This window comes from Phasianus colchicus, chromosome 11 (assembly GCF_987193195.1).
Source record: "Phasianus colchicus chromosome 11, bPhaCol1.hap1.1, whole genome shotgun sequence".
Lineage (NCBI taxonomy): Eukaryota > Metazoa > Chordata > Aves > Galliformes > Phasianidae > Phasianus > Phasianus colchicus.
The window spans coordinates 9,526,043-9,546,309 of NC_143446.1; the positions used below are offsets into that span (position 1 = coordinate 9,526,043).

The following is a 20,267-nucleotide window of genomic DNA, read 5'->3' on the forward strand; positions in this document are numbered from 1 at the left end:
GTATGGTACTGTCTTTTTTTTATGATTATAATGCTGGAAGGCTTCCTTGAAGAGGAGATTAAAAGAAAATACTTGTCAGACATAGGTAAGAGCTGAAGAGATGCAGTTGCACTTTGCTGCATGAGGAATGCATAAAGAATTCCCTATAAAACAGTAAATATAATGTACAAGTGCCATGTTCCTGGTTTTTCTCCAGTGTGTAAAGAAGAGCAGTAAGCCGCTGAGTTCATTTTCAATAAAAACATGCGTAGAGTTGCAGAAACATTGAATTCCACCACTTGAAAAAATCTGAATCCATAAAGGCCTTGCTACCAGTAACTACATTTGCTGAAAATTAGTTAAAGCTTTTTAAGTCTCTTTATGGAACTGTATTTTGCAAAGAGAAGTAAAAGACTATGCTAGTTTATATCCTAAAGTTAGTCTCCTAACGCATTTTTCAAAGCAGTCTCTGCTTATACCTCATAAGCCTGAACTCCATGGTCCATACCCTGTGTAATATTTATTTTGTATAATACTAAATGTGCATTCATCTTTTGATCCAGAAGAGAAAACGTGTTTGAAGTAAGAAGAAATATTTATTTTTGCACTAATTACTATAAATACTAAACTCCAATGGAACAGATGTCTCTCTAATAGTGGCCTGAGCATAACAGAAAATGTAGAAAGAGAAGAATATATTCTAAGATGTTTTATAACGGTTAAGAGTGTTTTACAGTTCATTGCAGAGCATTTTTAGTCTTCAGCTTTCAGCCCAGCCCTTCATAGCTAGAATTGCATGGTGCTGATTAAGTGAAGAATTTCAGGACCTCTGTGCTAGGTGGCTGTGCAAAAAAGGAATACTATCCTTAATAGCTCAGAAGTTGTTTTGCATAGGCTGACAAAGGCAGTCTCCTCTTGCTTCTTATGCTGGAGATAGATAGGCATTTCTATGCAGCAACCAACTGCATCTGCCTCCTGTCACAGCAAAGAGAAGGGAGCATTGCTCTCATGGTGCCACTGGCACCACAGCATACAGAAGGGATTGAGCAGCTGTGGAAACGCTCACAGTATTTGAAAGAGGAGGTGGAGTGGGAGACTGAGCAAGAGAGAGGCTCCAGATTCTCTTCCTTCTGTTTCAGCACGTTTGTCCTCACAGTAGCCAGTAGCTTGCAGAAGTACCTGCTTTTGCTGTTATCCAGTCAGACCATGTGGCATCAGTCTGTGGCCAGATGTTGCCTTCGTAGTGTCACATGGACCATACACATCTAAGGCTTTAAAAACAAATAACAACAACAAACAAAAATTTAAGTGGCATTTACTTCCTATCTAGTCTTGTATTCTCATCTGTAAGAGGCTACTTTTATTCTTTTCAACAAAAACATGCGGAAAGGCAGCAAATGCTTTTCTTTTTCTTTCCTTTTCCTGCCTATATCTAGTTGCGTGGCAGCCAGTTTATTCTATAAGTTGCTTCAGTTTGTGTTTCTTTTTCTTTGATTTTTTTTCTTTTTTTTTGTACTTAATGATTTTTATTCTCTATGAAATGACATGCCAGCACAAGTGGCAATTTATAAAATCATTAAGGTTGAAAAGACAACTAATATCATCTAGTCCAACCTTTAACCACCAAATTTACTGTGTCTTCCTTGATTACATGTTAAAGATAAATTAATTCAGCAATAGCACAGAAAAGTATTACATCAGTGGTCCCCAGTTCCAAGAATCTGGTCACCAAGCTGTCAGAGTAAGATGAGCTGCAGTAGCCACAGCACCACGAGGAAGACAGCTAACAGATCAGCAACCTCATCGAAAGGTATTGCTGACAGGGTGCCTTACTGGAGAGAGGGCAGAGAGCTGAGTTATCTTTTCTTGAACCCACCCATTATGTTTTAGACATAAATATACAACTATGAGGAGGCAAACAAGAAAAATTTGATGCACTACATTGCCGTTATGCAATTTTTCAGATTAAACGATATCTGATTGGAATTACTCCAGTTTTAGTTCATGTTTTACCATCTATACCATTAAATGTAGTTCTCTTAATCAGACAGCATAGGATTGAGTTGCATTTCACTTGCAGTGAATGATTCTTTTCTCCTAACCCTCTGAAAAGAAGGGAAATAAATGAGGAGAGCAGCACTTAGGAAAAAGTGACATGCATGAATGAAATGAGGTGGTTTTGTTTTGCTTGTTTAGGAGAGTTTTGGTGGTGTAAAATGAGCAGATAGATAGAAAAGCTTCTGGAAAAGTGATGAAAGCTGCAGGAGCAAAGGGCAAGTTGTGGGAGATGAGGATGTTAAAATGGAACATTACAATGAATTAGCAGTGGGATGAGAATTACTCAGAGCCACTTAAAGGGAAGAGCACCTGGGTCTGTGGATAGAACTACCATAAGGCAAAGAATAGCTGCTGAGGTTTTATCCATGTCCTCCTCCCCCAGAAAATCTTTCTGGTACTCTTTAAACTATGAACTGTAGAGCTACTTCATCAGAAAACATGTTTCTTAATTAAAAAAATTAGAGTTCTTAATATTTACTTTGAGATTACAACTTGTAATATAAACACCTCATGTTCTCCTGGGAATGACTGTGGCAATGTTTCGCCACCTGTTATTTTAAATAAATTACTGCTTGGTTTCCTTTCTCGTAATTTATTTTGCCTGTTTAATATTTCCTGTTGCCTTTTACTTAAGGACTGGTCATCTGAGCACTTCCAGCTGAAGATGTAATTTGCTTCATGTGAACATAGTATTATTTCAGAAACTACTTGGGTAATGGGATATTAAGTTTATTACACGATGTAGACCAGCACCTCTTGCTCTTAGTTGTTCTGCTCTACATCCATTCTGTATGAATGTAGCAGTGTGAATATCAAAATATATAAAAAGTATGGGCAAACTACAGCATGCATTTCATTGCATTATAACTAATACCAAGTGCTTATTTATGGCCATGAATAGATTTCTAGAAGCCTAAACCAGAGGACAAGTTAATAGCCATATGCAGCTTAGCCACACAGACCTGGTAACGTGTGTGATGTAAGCAAGCATGGATTTGATAGTCTGTTATTTCTGTAATATTTTTAAGTTGGAAATTTTATCAAGACAGCTTACCAACTAACAGACAAGTAATATTTAAGAGTTAAGAAACATGCAGAGAAATGACATCTTTATATGGATGTGAAACCACAGCTGACAAACCTGATGCAGCTGAGACTTTTTATAAAGATATAATTTATTTCCACTGCAGAAAAATATTGGCTGGTCATATGTTTAAGGTGAAGTCTGATGAATTAGAGAAGGTGCACAGAATTTAGGAGAAGCCAGTGAAGAAAGCTATGTTGTTACACAATCCCTTATTATGTCCAGAACTGACACACTCAAAGAAAGAAATCCTGCCTCTGCTTAGTGAGTTTAGTTGAGATATTTAGTCTAACAGCAAGAACTGGTATCTTACTTTCTTTGCTCTGTTTTATAGAATTTCTTGCAAGTCTATCAATCTCCAAGGTTTTTCTTTCTACCCAAGCAGTAAGCTGTGTTTTTGTCATGCCATAGTGATATCTAAGTTCTCATGACAAGAATAAGTTGGTGTATGTCATTGTGATTGCACTTGTATTCCTAATGAAGTTTATATTGCAAGCCAAGGATTTTGTACAATCTTTCAGGTCACTTTTATAATGCAGTGGAGTGGTCAAATTCTTATGATGATGTTCTGGATTGGTCCTAGTGAAGTGTAAGTGATTTTTTGCAATGTTTGAGACTTACACATTTGTCCCCGAATAGCTGTATTAAACACCTCCAATAGCATACCTACTCAATTCAGCTTTGATTGTTGTGTCTTAAACTTGGAAGCACCAATAGTATGTATTATGCCAAAACTTCAGTCAGCATTTTGTGGGTTACGTAAAAGCTTAAGCATAGTAACTTTCTGAGTGGAATTTGTCCTGATACAAGAACTGCCTGCTTCTTTCCTAGTAGTGATGTTCTGGGTGTAACGTTACTGGTGACAGGATGCATTCCTTTCCATTAAACCAAGTTCTAACATGCAGTTGAATCTCTCTCTTGGAAAGTGCATCTCAATTTCTTAATTTTAATCATATCAGCCAGCTCTCCTCAGAGGAAGTTACTCTACATGGGAATGCTGATAACTTCTGCAACAATCAAAGTCTGAACGTTAGAAGAAAAAACTCTTTCTGTCTCTGCTGGCTGTTTTAGTGCACATGTTGCTCTGTTACATGACAACATGGAGCACGTTGTACAGAGCTGCAGTTATGGTAACCATCAGAATTCATTCGTACAGAAGCTATACCAGCACAACTATTAATGGGAGTACCTCCACCTGTTTTCACTGGCTTCATTAGTTTTCTTAATTACATGACAGACACCATGTGAAAAGCAATGGGTCATACTACATTACGGTTAAATTTGTATTTTATAAGATTTGTAGATTTTTTCTGGAGAAAAGCAGACTTTTGAACTATGTAACTCTAAGTGAATACAGATGCATGTATAACTAGAAAATCTATGCTTAACTGATAATGAAGGAATAAATACTATTAATACCAAATGTGTTTTGTTGTTTTTTTTTGTTGTTTTTTTTTTTTTTGAAGACAGACTAGCATATGTAGCATTTTTTGAATGATTAGGTATTGTTCTGTAAGATAAGTGTGACTGCTTTCAGGTAAATGCTCCATAAGCTGTAGCTGCACCTACTGGAGGAGAAATGGGAAAACTGCTCTCTACAGAACTTGGCTTTCTCTTATGGTGCTGTCCAAACACACTTATAATCACCTATATAGTGAATGAGACGTATTGGTACTTGGTAATGAGATATGGAAATAACATTTCAGAAATGCTGTCATCTGTTTACCTGAAGGCCCTGAATGTAACACTGCAATTGAAAGTAGGGTCACGTTATGCCAGGCTTTCTCCTCACACAGATACAAGGCTCACAGCTGTACCAGTGATTGCAATGGTTCTTTACATCTTCACTCAAAGCATTTTACGTAGTATGGCCATAGCCATTCACATAACTTTCACTTTATAGTGTATACGTAGCATGGGATCATCACTATTTATATTTTGGGCTTCTACCCATTTTCTTCACGGAATGGGGGGAGGGAGAACACTGAGACTCAGTATATATATCTCAGTATACATGAGATAAAATCCCAAAGGAAAAAAGGAGAAAATATTTTAGTCTTACCCACCTCGACGTTCCCTTCAAAATACAGAATAATTATGTGCAGTTGACACTGGAGGTTCCCAAGAAACTTTCCGGTCCATAGAGATCATATTCCTTGTATAGTATGTAGTCTTTCAAGCAGTTTGGCAGTGGAAGGAAGGTCATGAAGACAGGACAACGGAGACGCAGCCGGCCCATGCATTCCCGTATCTTCAGGCGACAGAGATGTTTCAGGGAGCGAGGATTTGCTAGGAGCCAGGAGATTGATATTAATGAGTCCCTTAATCATTTTGTGCAAGTGCTCACTCCCCTACACCTATCAAAAACCACTCCAGATTTTACTGCACGTGCCTGTCCTTGGGTGCCTGTCCCCGTCAGCTCTAAGCCCTGGACCTCAGCCCATGTCTTTACCAGCTAGCTCAACAAATTATGCTTATTTTACAGAATGTAAGCAATAAATTTTCGGGAAAGTAACCCCAAATAACTGGTACCAGCTCTTTGCCAGCCTGAAGAAGCTACTAAAAATCAGAATTTTGACATCCTTGTTTTTAATCTGTGTTCTAATAAAAAGGACACAATTAAGCTAGGCTAGAATTCAAACTGCTCACTTCTAGACAGTTACTTTATTAGAGTGCTTCCATCAACCTGAGGTGAGGGAGAAGCTTTTCTCCTACTGAAGAGGATTTTATTGTCTACGTTACATTGGAAATTCTCAGCTGCTCCACACAATCTGTGCTGTTACAGTCTGTCACAGCTATCAGACAGAGTTATCTTACTTTAAACACTACATAGACTGATTTTCTTTTCAGAAATACCTTCTTGTCAAAACATAACTTTTGGCTTAACCAACCCTCAGAAAAATAAATCTAAAATACCACCAACAAAAAGGTCCCAATCCCAGAGCAGTTGGTCTGCTATTTCAAATCTATCAGATACTTACTTAAAATCGAATTGATGTCTGGCCAGAGCTCCTGCTCTTTGAGAGCTGCTTCTAGCTTCCAGCAGATGTTAACATGATCAACATAATCTAACATTACTCGCACTACTTTCCCACAAAGATGCTTCAGCCATGACAAGGTTATCACTTCACAGAACTGATGGAAACAAAACATTTTAATTGGAAAATATCCAATACTTCTCTAAATTACTTCCACCTCTGCAGGGCAAGAGCAATTTTATAACAGCAGAACACCAGGAAGGAGTGCCTGTTAGAGGAGCTTTAGGGTTGTCACAGCTTGTATCAAGCCTCCAATGCAATCTGAAAATCTGAGAGATGTTATTTTGTACTGGGCTAGAACCAAAAATGAACTTTAACAGCTGTATATTTGGTACCTAAGTGCTTAAAAAGACATGCTACCATTCCTGAAGAGGAATTCTTAAACCTCAATAGGAAATTTAAACTTCCTGGACATTGCTGGGAGAGATCTGTGTCCCAGCCTGCCAAACAGGACCCACCAGCCCAGTGCACCACATGTTTGTGTCAGTGGAATTGAGTGCATCCTCAGCAAGTTTGCTGATGACACCAAGCTGAGTGGTGCAGCTAACACAATAAAAGGGAAGGACACCATCCAGAGAGACCTGGATACACTTGAAAAGCAGGCACCCAATTTAATAAGGTTTAATGAGGCCAAATGCAAGGTTGAGGCAATCTCAGGCATGAGAATATACTGGGAGAACTCACAGAGAGCAGCCCTGCAGATGTCTTGGTGGACAAAAAGCTGGACATGAGCCAGCAGTGAGCTCCTGCAGCCTGGAAGGCCAACAGTATCCTGGTGGCATCAACAGAGGTGTGGCAGCAGGGAGAGGGAAGTCATTGTCCCCCTCTGCTCTGCCCTTATGAGGACCCATCTGGAGAACTGCACCCAGGCCTGGGGCCCCCAGCACAGGAAAGATGTGGAGCTGGTGGAGCGGGTCCAGAGGAGGGTCACTAAGATGGATCAGAGGGCTGGAGCACCTCTCCTATGGAGAGGGGCTGAAGGAACTGGGCTTGTTTAGCTTGGAGAAAAGAGGAGTCTGGAGACACATTGTAGCCTTCTAGTACTTGAAGGGAACATGTAAGCAGGAAGGTGTCTGACTTGTTATACAGACAGTCACAGGACAAGGGGAAATGGCTTTAAATTACAAGAGGGAGACGTAGGTTAGATGTTAGGAAGAAATTCTGTACCCGGGACAGTGAGGCACTGGCACTGCTGCCCAGAGCTGTGGGTACCCCATCCCTGGAGGTGCTCAAGGATATGAATGGGGCCCTGGGCAGCATGAGCTGGTTGGAACTGGATGTGATTCCTTCCAACCTAAGTAATTCGATGAAGATTTTCAGATTAAATAAAGGCTTCTTACATTTGAATGGACTTTAAAGTCTGCACAACAGTGGCTCTGAGAGGTGTATCTAGGAACTTGCTTAGGTCAGTCCAGGTTTATCAGGTGGGTCCCTACAGCAGACTTCTAGTATTAATGACATGATACAGTACAGCTCACAAGCTAGTATTTAAGTTCCTGCTTTCACAGCATGGACAAGACTGCCCCAGAAAGCAAATTCTGTGCTAATCATTAGCTGTATTTTCACAATTGTAAAATACAGATTATGATAATTTATTGCCATGAACTAGGTCTTGTGGTAATGTTAATTTGAAAGCCTTGTCTACTCCTAATTTTATGAGTAAAGTGTTTAAAACTTTTGTTTCTGACAGATCAATTTAAGTGCATTTTCATTTAGCTTTATGAATGATGCCGGCAGTAAAACAACAACATACAAAGCCATGTGATATACTCACCTTTGTATCTTTGATAACAGTAGAAGTCCATCCATCAGTCACGTACTGGGAATGGGAAACATCTCCCCGAGGGCAATCAAAGCAGCGGTGCACATCATAGCCATAGTTCATCAGCATTCTTAACATGACTTCATCTTTCAGAGCATACTGCAGAGCCGATGGAAAATGCGTTGTGTTCACTCTGCAGAAGTAATTAACATTAGCCCCATGCCGGAGCAGTAAATTCATTAACTCATAGTTGCCCATTCTCAAGGCTATTTGGAGACAGTTGATGGGATCTTGGTTTGGCAGGGCTCCAGCATTCAACAGCAACTGTGCTGAACTGATATCCCCATTTGAAACAGCAAAGTACAATGCTGATTTCCGGCGGTCATCGTAGCCTTTGCGAATTCTTTGATCCAGCATAAAATTGGCATCAAACCCAGACTTGAGGAGAAACTCGAGGCACTGAGGATGTGCTCCTGCTGCTGCTGAGTGAATTGGACTTATTCCGCTTTCTTTAATGGCATCAAAATTAGTAACTGGAACTAAATTCTTTAGGGCACTGAAGGAGAAAAATAAGGACAATAAGGCAATCTGAAGCATGCTGGTTCACGTAGCTCAATCTTCACATTGCTGGGCTTTACAGTTTATTCTGACTATATTCCATAGTTTTAATCTACCAAACCAGTACCACGGCATGCTTTACCTCTACGTTAATTGATAAGGATAAAACAGCCAGCAATGGAAACCACGATTTTACATTTACTAATCATAAATTTTAATACTATTCTTCATGAACACTGCATTCTATGCTAGCAGAACAATCATTCCTTTTCAATGAGAGCTCTCTGGTCATGAAGAGCACTGTGTTGTTGCACAGCCTATAGGAATTAGGGAATTGACACAACATAATATTAATCCCTACATACAATTAACATAACATAGTATCACACTGACATTCAAACAATACATTCAAATTAACACAACAGAATATTTAAATGCAATTTAAATATATGTATTAATATGGAAATGTAGAATTCCTAGATTTTTAAGCACAACAGAACAATCCCAGTGTTGAAGAGCTGTTTCTTACTTATTGGTTACAAATTTAACATTAGTAAAATTAATATCTTTGGTCTCACTATTACTTGGTTTATATTAACTCACAGAAAATGTCCTCTATATGCAGCTCTGTGGATTGGTAAATGACCCGAGTGCTTTGGTACATTAGCATCAGCCCCATATTCTAGCAAAAGATTCAGAGAGTCTGGATTTCCTCCTCCTGCTGCTTCAAATAATACAGAAGAATAATCCATTGCCTGTGAAAGAACATCAGCACCTGGAAAGAAACATTGAGGATTTTCACAGTGGTCACTGGAAATACCCAGCAATAATCACTTTCACCCTCCAGAGACAAGATATTGTCACAGAGTCAGCTCTAGTAGACTGTTGAGGATTTCCAAGCATGGAGACTCCACTACTTTTCTGGGCAACCTGTTCCAATGTTCAACACCCTTCACAGAAAAAAAAAAGTGTTTTGCTGTGTTCAAATGGAATTTCCTAGGTTTCAACTTGAGTTCATTGCCACGTGCCCTGACTGGGCATCAAGGAGAAGAATCTGGGTCTGTCTTCTTAACACCCTCCTATCAGATACTGATAACACTGGCAAGATCCCCCTGCCCTAAGCCTCCTCTTCCTATATAATAAAGTCTCACCTTTTTGCAATAAGAGCTCCATAATTTCTGTATGTCCAGCTTGTGCAGCCAGTGCTAGAGGTGTGAGCCCATATCCACTGCGAGGATCAGGATCTGCTCCAGAACGAAGCAGAAGCATCACCAGATCCTTTCTGCCAAGCCTGGCAGCCTCGTGTAAAGCAGTCCTCTTGTGGATACACTGCAAATTCACTTTTGCTCCAAAATTTATCAACAAGGAGGCAACCTCATATGAATTGTGTTTAATTGCTGTAAGAAAATAATGAAAGCATTAGCCAAAACGTCAGACCGTTGCCTAGTTTCCGTTGGGTGGCAGCCCAGGAAAGCTCAAGCTGTTCCCAGCACTGCTATTTATACACTGAGAAACATCACGCTGAAAGGTTTAACTTCTCACCAAGTCTGTTCTTTCTCTTCAGGGTATCATAAATTAGGAATAATTTTATGGCAACCTCCTTGTCTGTGTAATCTTCTGCTGGTTCCTTTTGTAACGGAATGCAGCCTTCCCTGCCACTAGATGGAGATCACATACAGGGGCACTTACTGCAGTCCAGAGCTGGCCTGCTCCATTAATCATCATAGGCAATTACCATAAACATGAAACAAAGACTAAAAATGACTGTGTCACATATGTCTTACTATTATCTTAATAAGTCTGATCTGTCAAGACAGTAAGGGAAAGGACAATACTTTAATTAATAAATAATGCTCAGAACTTTGTAGTGACAGTCCCTAGCATGGAACGTCAGCTCAATTAAAGCCCTGATATCTTTTAAGAAAGACAGACAATACATTCAATACTGAAATTAACATTTTTTGCTCCTGATACAAAAAAAATTTAAACTCTGCATAAGTCAAATAAGTAAAATTGCAACCTACTGCATGTAACTACAAACTTACCTTATTCTCTCACCTCTCTACCCCCAAATAAGACACTCACCTACAACTAAAGGAGAATCTCCATCTTCATTCTTAATATTGGGATTGCAACCATTGAGCAGTAGAAAGTGGACATTTTCCAAAAAGCAGTTTCTGACGGCCACCATGAGAGGTGTTTCCCCTCTTAGTGTGGTCTGTTCCCATGTAGAGGCATGGGAGGCTGAAATTCAGAAAAGCAGTACACATCTGAAGTTATTCATCAAATCTGGCTTTGTAAAACATTCTGGTGGAAAATCAGAAAAGACCCCATACCTTTTAAAGTTATTTCAAGGATGTTCTTATTTAGCTGAGCTGCAGCCTCATGCATAGGAAGCCAGCCTTGCTGATCTGCTTCTTCAAAAGCAGAACTGTGCCTCACCAACTTCTTCAAGGCCTCTTCTTGGCCTGTGATATTTTGAAACAGATGTGTATTTCATTACTCATCATAACACAGAATTAAAACAAACAATATACTGAGTGATATTTATCCCAGCAGCATATCAAGAATTAAACAAAAAATATCAAAGCAATACATGAATGGAATAATCAGTGATTCACACCAACTCACAGAGCATTTTGAAGGATACACTTGCTTATAATTAATACAGCTAAAACACTTAAATTAAAATCCTCTCATGTGCAGAAGATTTTAGCGTATTAAGCAAACAGGTGTCCTAATGGAATTGTATGGAAAATATTCAGGTTGGCAAAAGTAAAATGAAGCTGACAACTGAGATGAAACTCATTCTTGCTTCTACTAAAAGCCTTACTGGAATTCTAATTAACAAAAGTGATTATGTTTTCAATTTGATATCTCATGGAGAAGCAGTGAAACTTCAGTTGGCTAGAAAGCCTCTAAGTAGAGGTCCTGACTGTACTGCTTTTTTTTATCCCACCATTCCTGGAAGAAGGCAGTCTGCTCTCCTATTAGCTACAACTATAAGGTACTGGGATAGACCGCTTTCAATCCCTTCTGCTGAAGTTTTCCTACCTATCAAAGAATTCTATATTCATTAGACTAGACACAAAGTTTAACTAGAGTCTAGGCACATTCTTCATTGTGTGGTGTACTTACCAAATCTGCTTTTCCAAAGGAGCCTTGAGCTCTTGATTCTTACTCCACTAAACATTTCTGTAACTACTTGCTACGTGTATAAGGACTGGACAGAAGGCTTCCCACTGTCACACCACTGTCCTAAGAACTGTCCTAACTGTCCTTCTTATGCTTCTTTTTTAGCTGTCTCTGTGACATATGTAAAATGATTCTATCAAAAAAAGCAAGTTTCAAGAAAACAGACAAAGAGCCTCCCATGTAAGAATAATTCTGGTACACTTCAGGGAGAGATGGGATTTCAATCTGGTTATCTCACAAAGTGGCAAATATTGGTTAATGAGGCATTAACTGATTAGGGACATTGCTATCCTGTTGGTTAATTTTATAAGAAAGGACTGGCATTATCCCTGATTCTAGGAGATCAAGTACTGCAATCTCAGAGAGGAGTGACATATGAACCCACTCCATTACTGTGTTCTTATTTAATAAAAGCTAGCTTTTGTGCGCCCTGTTCTCAGTTGCCTAACTCTCTCCAGGACTACATAAAGAAAAACTGCAATTAAAATAGCTGATCAAACTCAGAATGTAGGCATTGTGAATCCTAGATACAGAGGGGTGGTGTGGTGTCTTTGTACTTAACTGTCCGAATTGCTGCAATTATCTCTTCACGTTCTTTGCTTGCAACGTACAGGAAACTGCATGAACACAACATGACAGTGCTATAATTAATGAGACATTCCGTTCATAAATTCACGTTAGTTTAAGCCATTCAAGTCTAAACCAGATTAGATTTCTTTAACTTGTGTGAGTTTTGTCAGTTTAACACATTAAAATGCATTTTTGTTGGTCTTCTTGTGCCACTATAAATTTTGGCTTTCCAGCAAAGGACAACAGTTAAATACTAAAACGAGGAAAAGCTGCCACACCAACCTGTTGTTTTTTTTAATATATGCTTTTCTTCAACAAACCCTTGCATTCATTTAGATATTAGGCTTTTAGTTATTAGACAAGCTGTCACCAGAAAGCTTCATACATTCCACATTTTAGACAAGATAGGCATGCTTTTCTAGGGAGAACTCTGAACAGACAAGCTACAAGTGGCCTGTGGTATCCACAAGACAGGGTCAGACATATAATAATGCCAAGAAACCACCAAAAATAGAAGTAGTAACTCATTACCTTTCATCCTCTATTGCATTGGCACTTCTTTCCATTTTATGAATATCTTGTAAGCTTTCCTGAATAGCTTGCTGGGTGGGGATTTCATCATCAGAATGATCATCAAATATGTATACAGAATTATGCATAGCCAATCAGCACAACCTGGATCACCTCTTTGTAGGAAAACAGGGCTTTTTTAATTGGATGCAGATGTTAAATCTTCAGGTTATGTCTGGAGTAATAGAAACAGTAATCACTGTTTAAGTATCAAGAGAAACAAAGCACAGCCTAAATGAACTTAATCAGAACTTCTCCAACTCAAGCTCCAGCATTCTGCCAAGTATTTAGTTTGGACCACCACAAAGAGAACTGTCTTGTTTAGAACATAATAAAGGTTTCTAGTCCAATGGCACATGCTAGCTTTTATCTCTATTCTACAGAAGGAACATACAGAATAGCTACTTTTTCTGGTATTATTTACTGGAAAGCAGCAAAAATAAGTAAAACATAATTTTGAGGTAGTTTAAATAGTCCTTCCCTCTTAAATCTTCCAGACACTCAAACATCACAGTCCTGCTCTGATCTTTCCTTAGCAGGAAAACAGATCTGAAACAAAATTTGGGATGGTTCTTCTGTTTGTTCACAGGTGGTGAACAGTAGGTGAAGGACACAAATATTTTTGTTAATATGTTTTCTCAACCTGTTTCAACAAAGTTATCACTAGAGCCATATCCAGCAGTAGAAAACAATACTGCAGGTGAGTGCTAACAGTGCATTCTAACATTATGTAATAAATTTATTTTCCAATTGAAACAGCATCAAATTCTTTGCTTGAAAAAAGACCAGATTTACAACCTCATGTACATCATCTACAGCCATGTGGAACAGATACACCACAACTGCTCATTCCTTGTTAACACACACCTGTACACCTACTTATAGATGCAAACACTTTATAGATAATCTGACACACTATTCTTTTGTATATTCAACTACTTGTCATTATAGATAAAAATCAAAGGAGTTCTATTAGACTCAAGCCTTTCCCCATTTCACCTCATCAAAACTTCCACTTCTGTTTTTCAAGAGAGCTGGAAACAAATAAATAAATAGTAACAAACAAACAAAGCTAAAAACAGAGCGAAATAATAGGATACAATACAATAAAATAAAATAAAAGTGAGGATAAATAAATGAGCAAAATGAATAAGCACAGCAAAATAAAAGAAGTTATCCACACAGCTCTTAAAATTTTTGCAATACTTCTAGAAACATCTTCAAGTTAAGCAGCAGCAATTCACAGCAAGCTTGCATCGTTTACCTGATCCAGCAACATGTGACTGCAAGGTCTTGCTCTGTAATTGCACATACATCAAGAAAGAGAAACATGTTAAGAATAAACACATAAGTAATGGCTAGAATTTGATTATATGTATAATACAATATGTGTCTATACACTTGCTTCTTTTCAGTACTAATTTTCCTAAGAATCGAGAAAATGCAGTTTTTTCCTCACCTTCTGAAAGAGAGAAAGCTTCACACTTTGAAGAAGTGATTAAGTTGAAAGCAATATTTTCAGGACTGAAAATGATCTCTGTGGAGTCTGTGTCCACGAATAGCTCTCTATAAATAACTGATCATAAGATACTTCGGGACTTTCTCCATGTTACTTTCATGCAGGTTAGTCACATTTGATAATCTAATCTGACAAATGGTGTCAGCAAGAGAAGAAATTAGAAATCCAGTTTATTGACAAAAATACTCTTGTCTACAATTCATGGAATGAGAATTTGAGAGCTACGGAGAGTAACTGTTCAGTTATAGAAAGGAAATTGTTAGTGATTTCCTGAGAGGGAAAACTATAGACACTGTCAGCAGCTTCTGTAAGAAAAATATAGGGCAGTATATAAAGAAAACCATATAAAAATGAAAGTAAGTATAAATAAGCAAAAAAAAATCAAGAGAGTACCCTATTAAAATTACTATGAGCTTCTGGTTGCCAAATCACAATTTACATTCTATTATAAACAGAAAAGCAAACAAAAGATAATACAGTCTTTAAAGGAAAAAGCAAAGTTTCAGAAAGAAACACTCAAAACTGCTTATAACTGTAATACACAATAAGCAAAGCAATGGTGGATAAAGCTGCCTAGATATAATGGGAAAGATGGGTTTTCTGTGCTTAATTTACTCTTAGAACTAGTTCTTTACTACAGGAGATCTAAGGAAAAATGTTTGAGTACTTATTATTATTACTATTTTTTAAAGAAAATTAAATTGCAGAATCCTTGAAGGAACTAAACTGGAGTGCTTCACCGGAGCAACAACAAAAAAAAGAAATAACATTTCAGGCAACTGGTAATAAGGGAGATTTTGATCATTTCTCTGTAATGGAAACAATTTAGAAAAGAAAAAGAACAGTAAATCAAAAAATCTGAACTGTATCTTGAAAAGATGGATTTGTTGAGCAAGGAAGGGACTTTATAAAGTCCCTTTATTACAGACAGTTCAACAATTTCTTGTACTGCGATTTTCCCTGCTGCTGTGACACAGCATAGGCTGTATGTAACACAGGACAAAAATCCCCAGACTTCCTGTCTGCTGGGATTCTGCTCACATGATTCAGAACTCTTCATACATTCCAACCAGTGAACTTTTGAAGTATCTCAAAGAAAGTGCAGACGATTTTTTGTTTTTCATTTAGATATATTTTGTAATATTTGAGCAATGCATAAAATTGTTGTTTACACATTAAGAATGTTATCAAAGGTTAAAATCCTACCTGCATCCTTTGTAGCTTGTAAAGGTGCTAATAACAACACACACTCATTTCAGGCAAAATACTGGGGATCAGAAACATGCCCCCTTTTAAGATTACAAAAAAAAAAGGCAAACCCCACAACTAAACAAGTTGTCTGTATAAAGCATGCTGCACTTCTTCTGTGAGCAAATAAAAAGAAAAGTATCCTGTGACATTTGTATCTGAACCACCCAGGGTCAGTCATCCAGCTGGCAGAGCAATGCAACACCTCGCTTGATCCAGTGCTGGACTGGCTGATCCGTATTAAGTGTCAAAGCGATGACAAAGTTAGTAGAATGCCCAGTGGTAGATAAGACTCCTTTACGCTCGCTTGTCTTGTAGAGTGGGCAAACATAGGCGTTAGATTTCTTTACATCCAATTTTGCAGCTTCAAAGAAAAAAAAAAAAACAGCAATATATTGTGTACAGCAAATATACATATATGGGGACATGATCTACATATAGTTGTTAAATACTTGCAGCAATATCCTTAATGCTAAATAAAGATTGCAGAATTGTTTTGTGTACCCTATAATACTTAGCCTTTTTTGTGTTTTCTTTTGTGATTTCTTCATTTTTAAGAAAAAACAAAAACTAATTTAATTACAATTTGATTTCAAGAATTGATGTTTTTCTGTGATTATACCAACTTTGTAATTATTCAAAACCATCATACAGATCAGAAGATCTGCACAAATAAAGAATTCAGCTTTCATGTTGGGATTACAGCTGAGACACAGTATTTTGAAATTAATATTTCAGTAAGAATTGTGGTTCTGCAGCCACAGAACATAACTGCAATACACATCACTGTAGATTCAATGATTCTTGTATACCTAGACTGTTTACATGCAGCTTGAGAAAAAATCTTGTTTAAAATCGTGCACATCTGAGAACAGATTCACCCAATGGAATGTGCAGGCAGAAAAGGTGGAAGCTTTATAAAACTGCCTATTACCTACTTATTGCTAAGTTACAACAGCTGCAATATAAAGTCTTGCTTAAGCATCTCCTCAACTTGAGAAGAGGCAGAAACTCAAAGACCATTTAGTTTAACTACCAAAATTGTATCTTTGTTGAGAACCAGACTGGGCAGCAACTACACAAATTTATAATAGTTAATGTAACTAGGCAATTGGTCAATTACATAACTACAAACACCTGTGAAGAGACAGACAGGCCGACCGCTTGAGTGAGATGAGACTGAATGAGTCTCATCTCACTCAAATTTTTTTCTCAGCAAATTTTTTTCCTTAGAGCCAAGGTCAGGTTCACATGAATTCTGTGTACACCTGGGTACTTTGGTGAGGATGGGAGCATTGGTATTCAGTACTTACTTGGCTTTATCCAGATGATTGGCATCATATCAAAGAGTAATTTGGGATACTGCTCAGCTAATATTCCCCTGGTGACAGAAAGCAACAAAACAGTTATTTGTGGCTGAGCGTTGCTTTTCTGTGTGCTTTTCATTTTCCACACATAAACCACCTTCCATCCAACAGTGAACTTTAAACTGTGTTTCCAGCTTATGAATAACCATGGTCACAGGAGTACAATTGTTCTGAGGGAAGTCCAGCTTTCTGTAAAACTGCTGCAATCAAATTAGTCATCAAGAATGTCACTTATTCAGCAGGTGGAGCACTCATGTAGGGAAGAAGAGAAGAATAGGAAAGGATCAAAGATGACCCAGGATAGACACCAAACAATCCAAAACACATGAACAAAAAAACCAAATAGAGTCTGTGCTTGAAATATATCTGCAGCTGAGGCTGCCAGACAACTATATGAAATATTTGGATTTGACTGCAGATCAGCACATCACAACATTTCTAGCAGAACAGTAATTAAAAGAGTCACCTTTATTTTCTTCTCTTGAGCCCAAGAAAAATGAAAATATTTTCAAGTGTACTACTGAAACAGTATGTAAAGTAACACTTAAAATACTTAAATTTTATCCGAGCAGCTAAAAAATCTTACTAAAACTGTACTTAATGTATTTTGTTACTGACTTGGTTCTGTCCCAGCGAGCTCCATCTAAAAATAATCCATGGATATAAACACCATCTTCTGGTGCAGTATCAGCAGTATCCTGAGGAATAACCTATAAAAAAATAAGTGCTACGTATTAAGAAGCTTCCACAGCTATTTGCTTTTGTAGGTATTATACTAATTGCCAATTTTCAAAAAATCAACCCATAATGAGAACAATGTTGTAAAACCTTCCTTTGGGCACTACTTTTATTGAAAACCATAAAGATAGCAGCTTTCTGTGGTTTGTTAGTTACCTTTACTACAGGTTACAAAGGCTTTAATCACACACACAAATGTTTACCTTGGAGGCTGTTTTTGTTTCAAGTGGAGGTCCAGGTCCAATGATAGAACTAGTTTTTCTCTCTCTCTTTTACAGATAGTATTTACCTTACCAAATAATTAAACATCTGTCTTCCAATGCATGATGTGCAAAATGAGTCTCCCAGTAGGGATTCACTTACTGATTCCTACGGCATTATCAGGTCCCAGAACAATAGAATATATTATTATAATTTATCTGTACCTGAAATTCATATCCCAGAAGGTCAATAGGGATTCTGTACTTCCTAGCATAGTTTTGCATGGCTCCAGTTAAAAATGCTTGAGTAAAATAGAATCCTGACAGCCAAAAAACTGTGGGCTTCCCTAATTCATACCAATCCTAGAAAGAGGAAAATGATGCATTCAATAAACAAAAACAGACAAATCAAATGTTCCTGGATAACTTTCTACATAACTGTATTTTAAAAATCTGGCAAAATCTATCACCTCTTTGTCAATACTGCTTTAAAATAAAAGGCAAATTATTTGGAAATGTAGATTAAATAATTAGTAATGCAACTTTTGTACATTACCTGTAAAAATTTCAGCCTCTGCAGGAAATCAAGAATATAGCTTCCTAATGGTTTTAAACTAGGGTAGGACTGTTTAGCCCAATTCTCAGGAACTTTTCCAATAAGCAGACTGCCACACAGAGCCTCCAGTTCAGCATCCATAACAACCAAACCTTTAATGGCTTTCTTCAAGTTAGTTAGTGTGATACGAATAGTTTGGAGCAAACTAGAATAAAACAATTATCATTAAGATTTTCATGATCTGTAAGATACCACATAATCACTGCAAAAGAAGAAATTAAAAAATATGGACAATGGAAGACAATGGAATATCTACCAAACTTCTGTAGCTGTTATGTACCTGTAGTTAGCCAAATATTTAAAGTTATGTAGTTCTGCTGGTTTGTGGCTTTTTGTTTGTTGTTTTTTGTTTGTTTGTTTGTTTTTTTACAAATAGGAACAGTTTAACACAATTTGAATTTTAGCATCTAACAAACTCTCTATTGTAGGGTAAGAACTCCAAACATATACACTGTCTGCTACATGAAGGAAAAAGTTTTAAATTATAAAAGAAGAGATGGGCATGGTCTGAAAGAAAAGAAAACTTTGAGCATTAAGATACAGATTATTATTACAATTTTGAGAGAAAATTTGGTGGGAGAGATGAACAGAAGAATAGAGACAACAGAGGAGAAAGAAAAATAAGGAAGAAAGAAAGGAGGAGCAGCTAAAGGTAAGAATAAATACGTAGAAACAAAAGGAAAGAGACTCGCGACTGTCTTCTCTTCTTATTCTATCATACATGTCTCCCTAAATCTACCCTACATTGCGCATTTCCACAGAAGGGAATTGTACTTGGAATATAGATACACTGCAGACAATTAGAAGGGAACAAAATAAATGAAGTATTTCTCAGTTTACAGTATATGAGTAGCAGGAAAAGCTTTTCCAGTAGTGGGATCCTTTGGATCATATTTAATAAAAAAAATTATGCTCTTACTTGTTAAATCTTTCCATTTCTTGCACCAACACAGTGTTCATACTTTCTTCATATCTCACAGGATATTTAGCTAGGCAACCTTCAATGTTAAAATCATTTGGAAGCTGCAAATATCAACATGTTTAGAAATCATTCACATATCATTATAGATTGGAGTTATATTAAAAACATGCAGATGTGAAAAACTATGGAGTAACAGATACCATTAAGCCTTCTGAAGAATTTCTCATCACTACAGTATTTAGTAGCTTAATCTACATACAAAAAAAATAAATTAAGTGATGCTTATCTTTTAAAAATTACCAAGAATTCTTCTGATCACGAAAAAAGTATACATTTTCATTTTAAAATTTATTTTAAACTTGTTCACATGAATGAATCAACTATTTCTCCAAGTTGAGGTTGCTGTGCTTTCTCCTATCACCTACTTATATAGTAAAATTAATTTCAAACGAAATACAGCTGAAGCCCCTTCAGCCAAAGAAGTTCACATTCTCATAAATTCCCTCCAGTAGAATTTCTCCTCCAATGATAAGTCAATTTTACAGTGAAGATTTTGGTTAAAGAATTTCTTCTTGGTAAAAAGATGAATTGGAGTCATTGGTATGACTACAATACCTTGCTGAGAATGTCATCTGCAATTTCATAAAGAGTGCTGTCACCACCTCCAGAAGAAGTTCCCTGAGCATCTCCCCCTTGTGTTAAAAGCAGAGATTCAAAGAGGACCTTGATTTGCTGAAGATCTTTTGAAATATCCACATTTTCATGCAAACCAAATACCTCTGGGTGCTGACTAAAGGGAAGACTCTAGGGCAAAATACAGCAAACATCTGCATGAGATAAAGC

General features: G+C 37.4%; 2 protein-coding genes across 12 annotated transcripts in view; both read right to left on the reverse strand.

Moving 5' to 3' along the window:
* Nucleotides 1-1,110: 1,110 nt before the first annotated feature.
* On the reverse strand, nt 1,111-12,986 carry ASB14 (ankyrin repeat and SOCS box containing 14). 5 transcript variants are annotated; one of them, XM_090148201.1, is made up of 10 exons: nt 12,776-12,986; nt 12,236-12,315; nt 10,816-10,947; nt 10,565-10,723; nt 9,631-9,876; nt 9,083-9,254; nt 7,934-8,477; nt 6,103-6,256; nt 5,188-5,410; nt 1,111-1,250 (listed from the first exon to the last, which is right to left on the reverse strand). In XM_090148201.1, the coding sequence occupies exons 1-9, from the start codon at nt 12,901-12,903 to the stop codon at nt 5,217-5,219; spliced, it is 1,809 nt and encodes a 602-aa protein (XP_090004327.1). In that variant the 5' UTR covers nt 12,904-12,986; the 3' UTR covers nt 1,111-1,250; nt 5,188-5,216. The 5 variants fall into 5 exon arrangements, with proteins under 5 accessions (XP_090004327.1, XP_090004328.1, XP_031463997.2 ...); XM_090148202.1 differs by having other exon boundaries at nt 12,236-12,291; nt 12,776-12,906; XM_031608137.2 differs by having other exon boundaries at nt 5,184-5,410; nt 12,776-12,903.
* Nucleotides 12,987-15,449: 2,463 nt separating this feature from the next.
* Nucleotides 15,450-20,267, reverse strand: part of DNAH12 (dynein axonemal heavy chain 12) — a 63,234-nt gene continuing 58,416 nt past the window's right edge. For 2 of the 7 annotated variants that reach the window (XM_090148175.1, XM_031608100.2), the window contains 7 exons: nt 20,040-20,228; nt 19,422-19,525; nt 18,443-18,647; nt 18,112-18,249; nt 17,567-17,658; nt 16,895-16,962; nt 15,755-15,945 (listed from right to left, as the gene is read on the reverse strand). In XM_090148175.1, the coding sequence (XP_090004301.1) occupies nt 15,755-15,945; nt 16,895-16,962; nt 17,567-17,658; nt 18,112-18,249; nt 18,443-18,647; nt 19,422-19,525; nt 20,040-20,228 (987 nt within the window). Of the gene's footprint in view, nt 15,946-16,894; nt 16,963-17,566; nt 17,659-18,111; nt 18,250-18,442; nt 18,648-19,421; nt 19,526-20,039; nt 20,252-20,267 lie in introns of those variants that run through there. The other 5 variants (XM_031608092.2, XM_031608109.2, XM_090148176.1 and 2 more) reach the window with 5 other exon arrangements.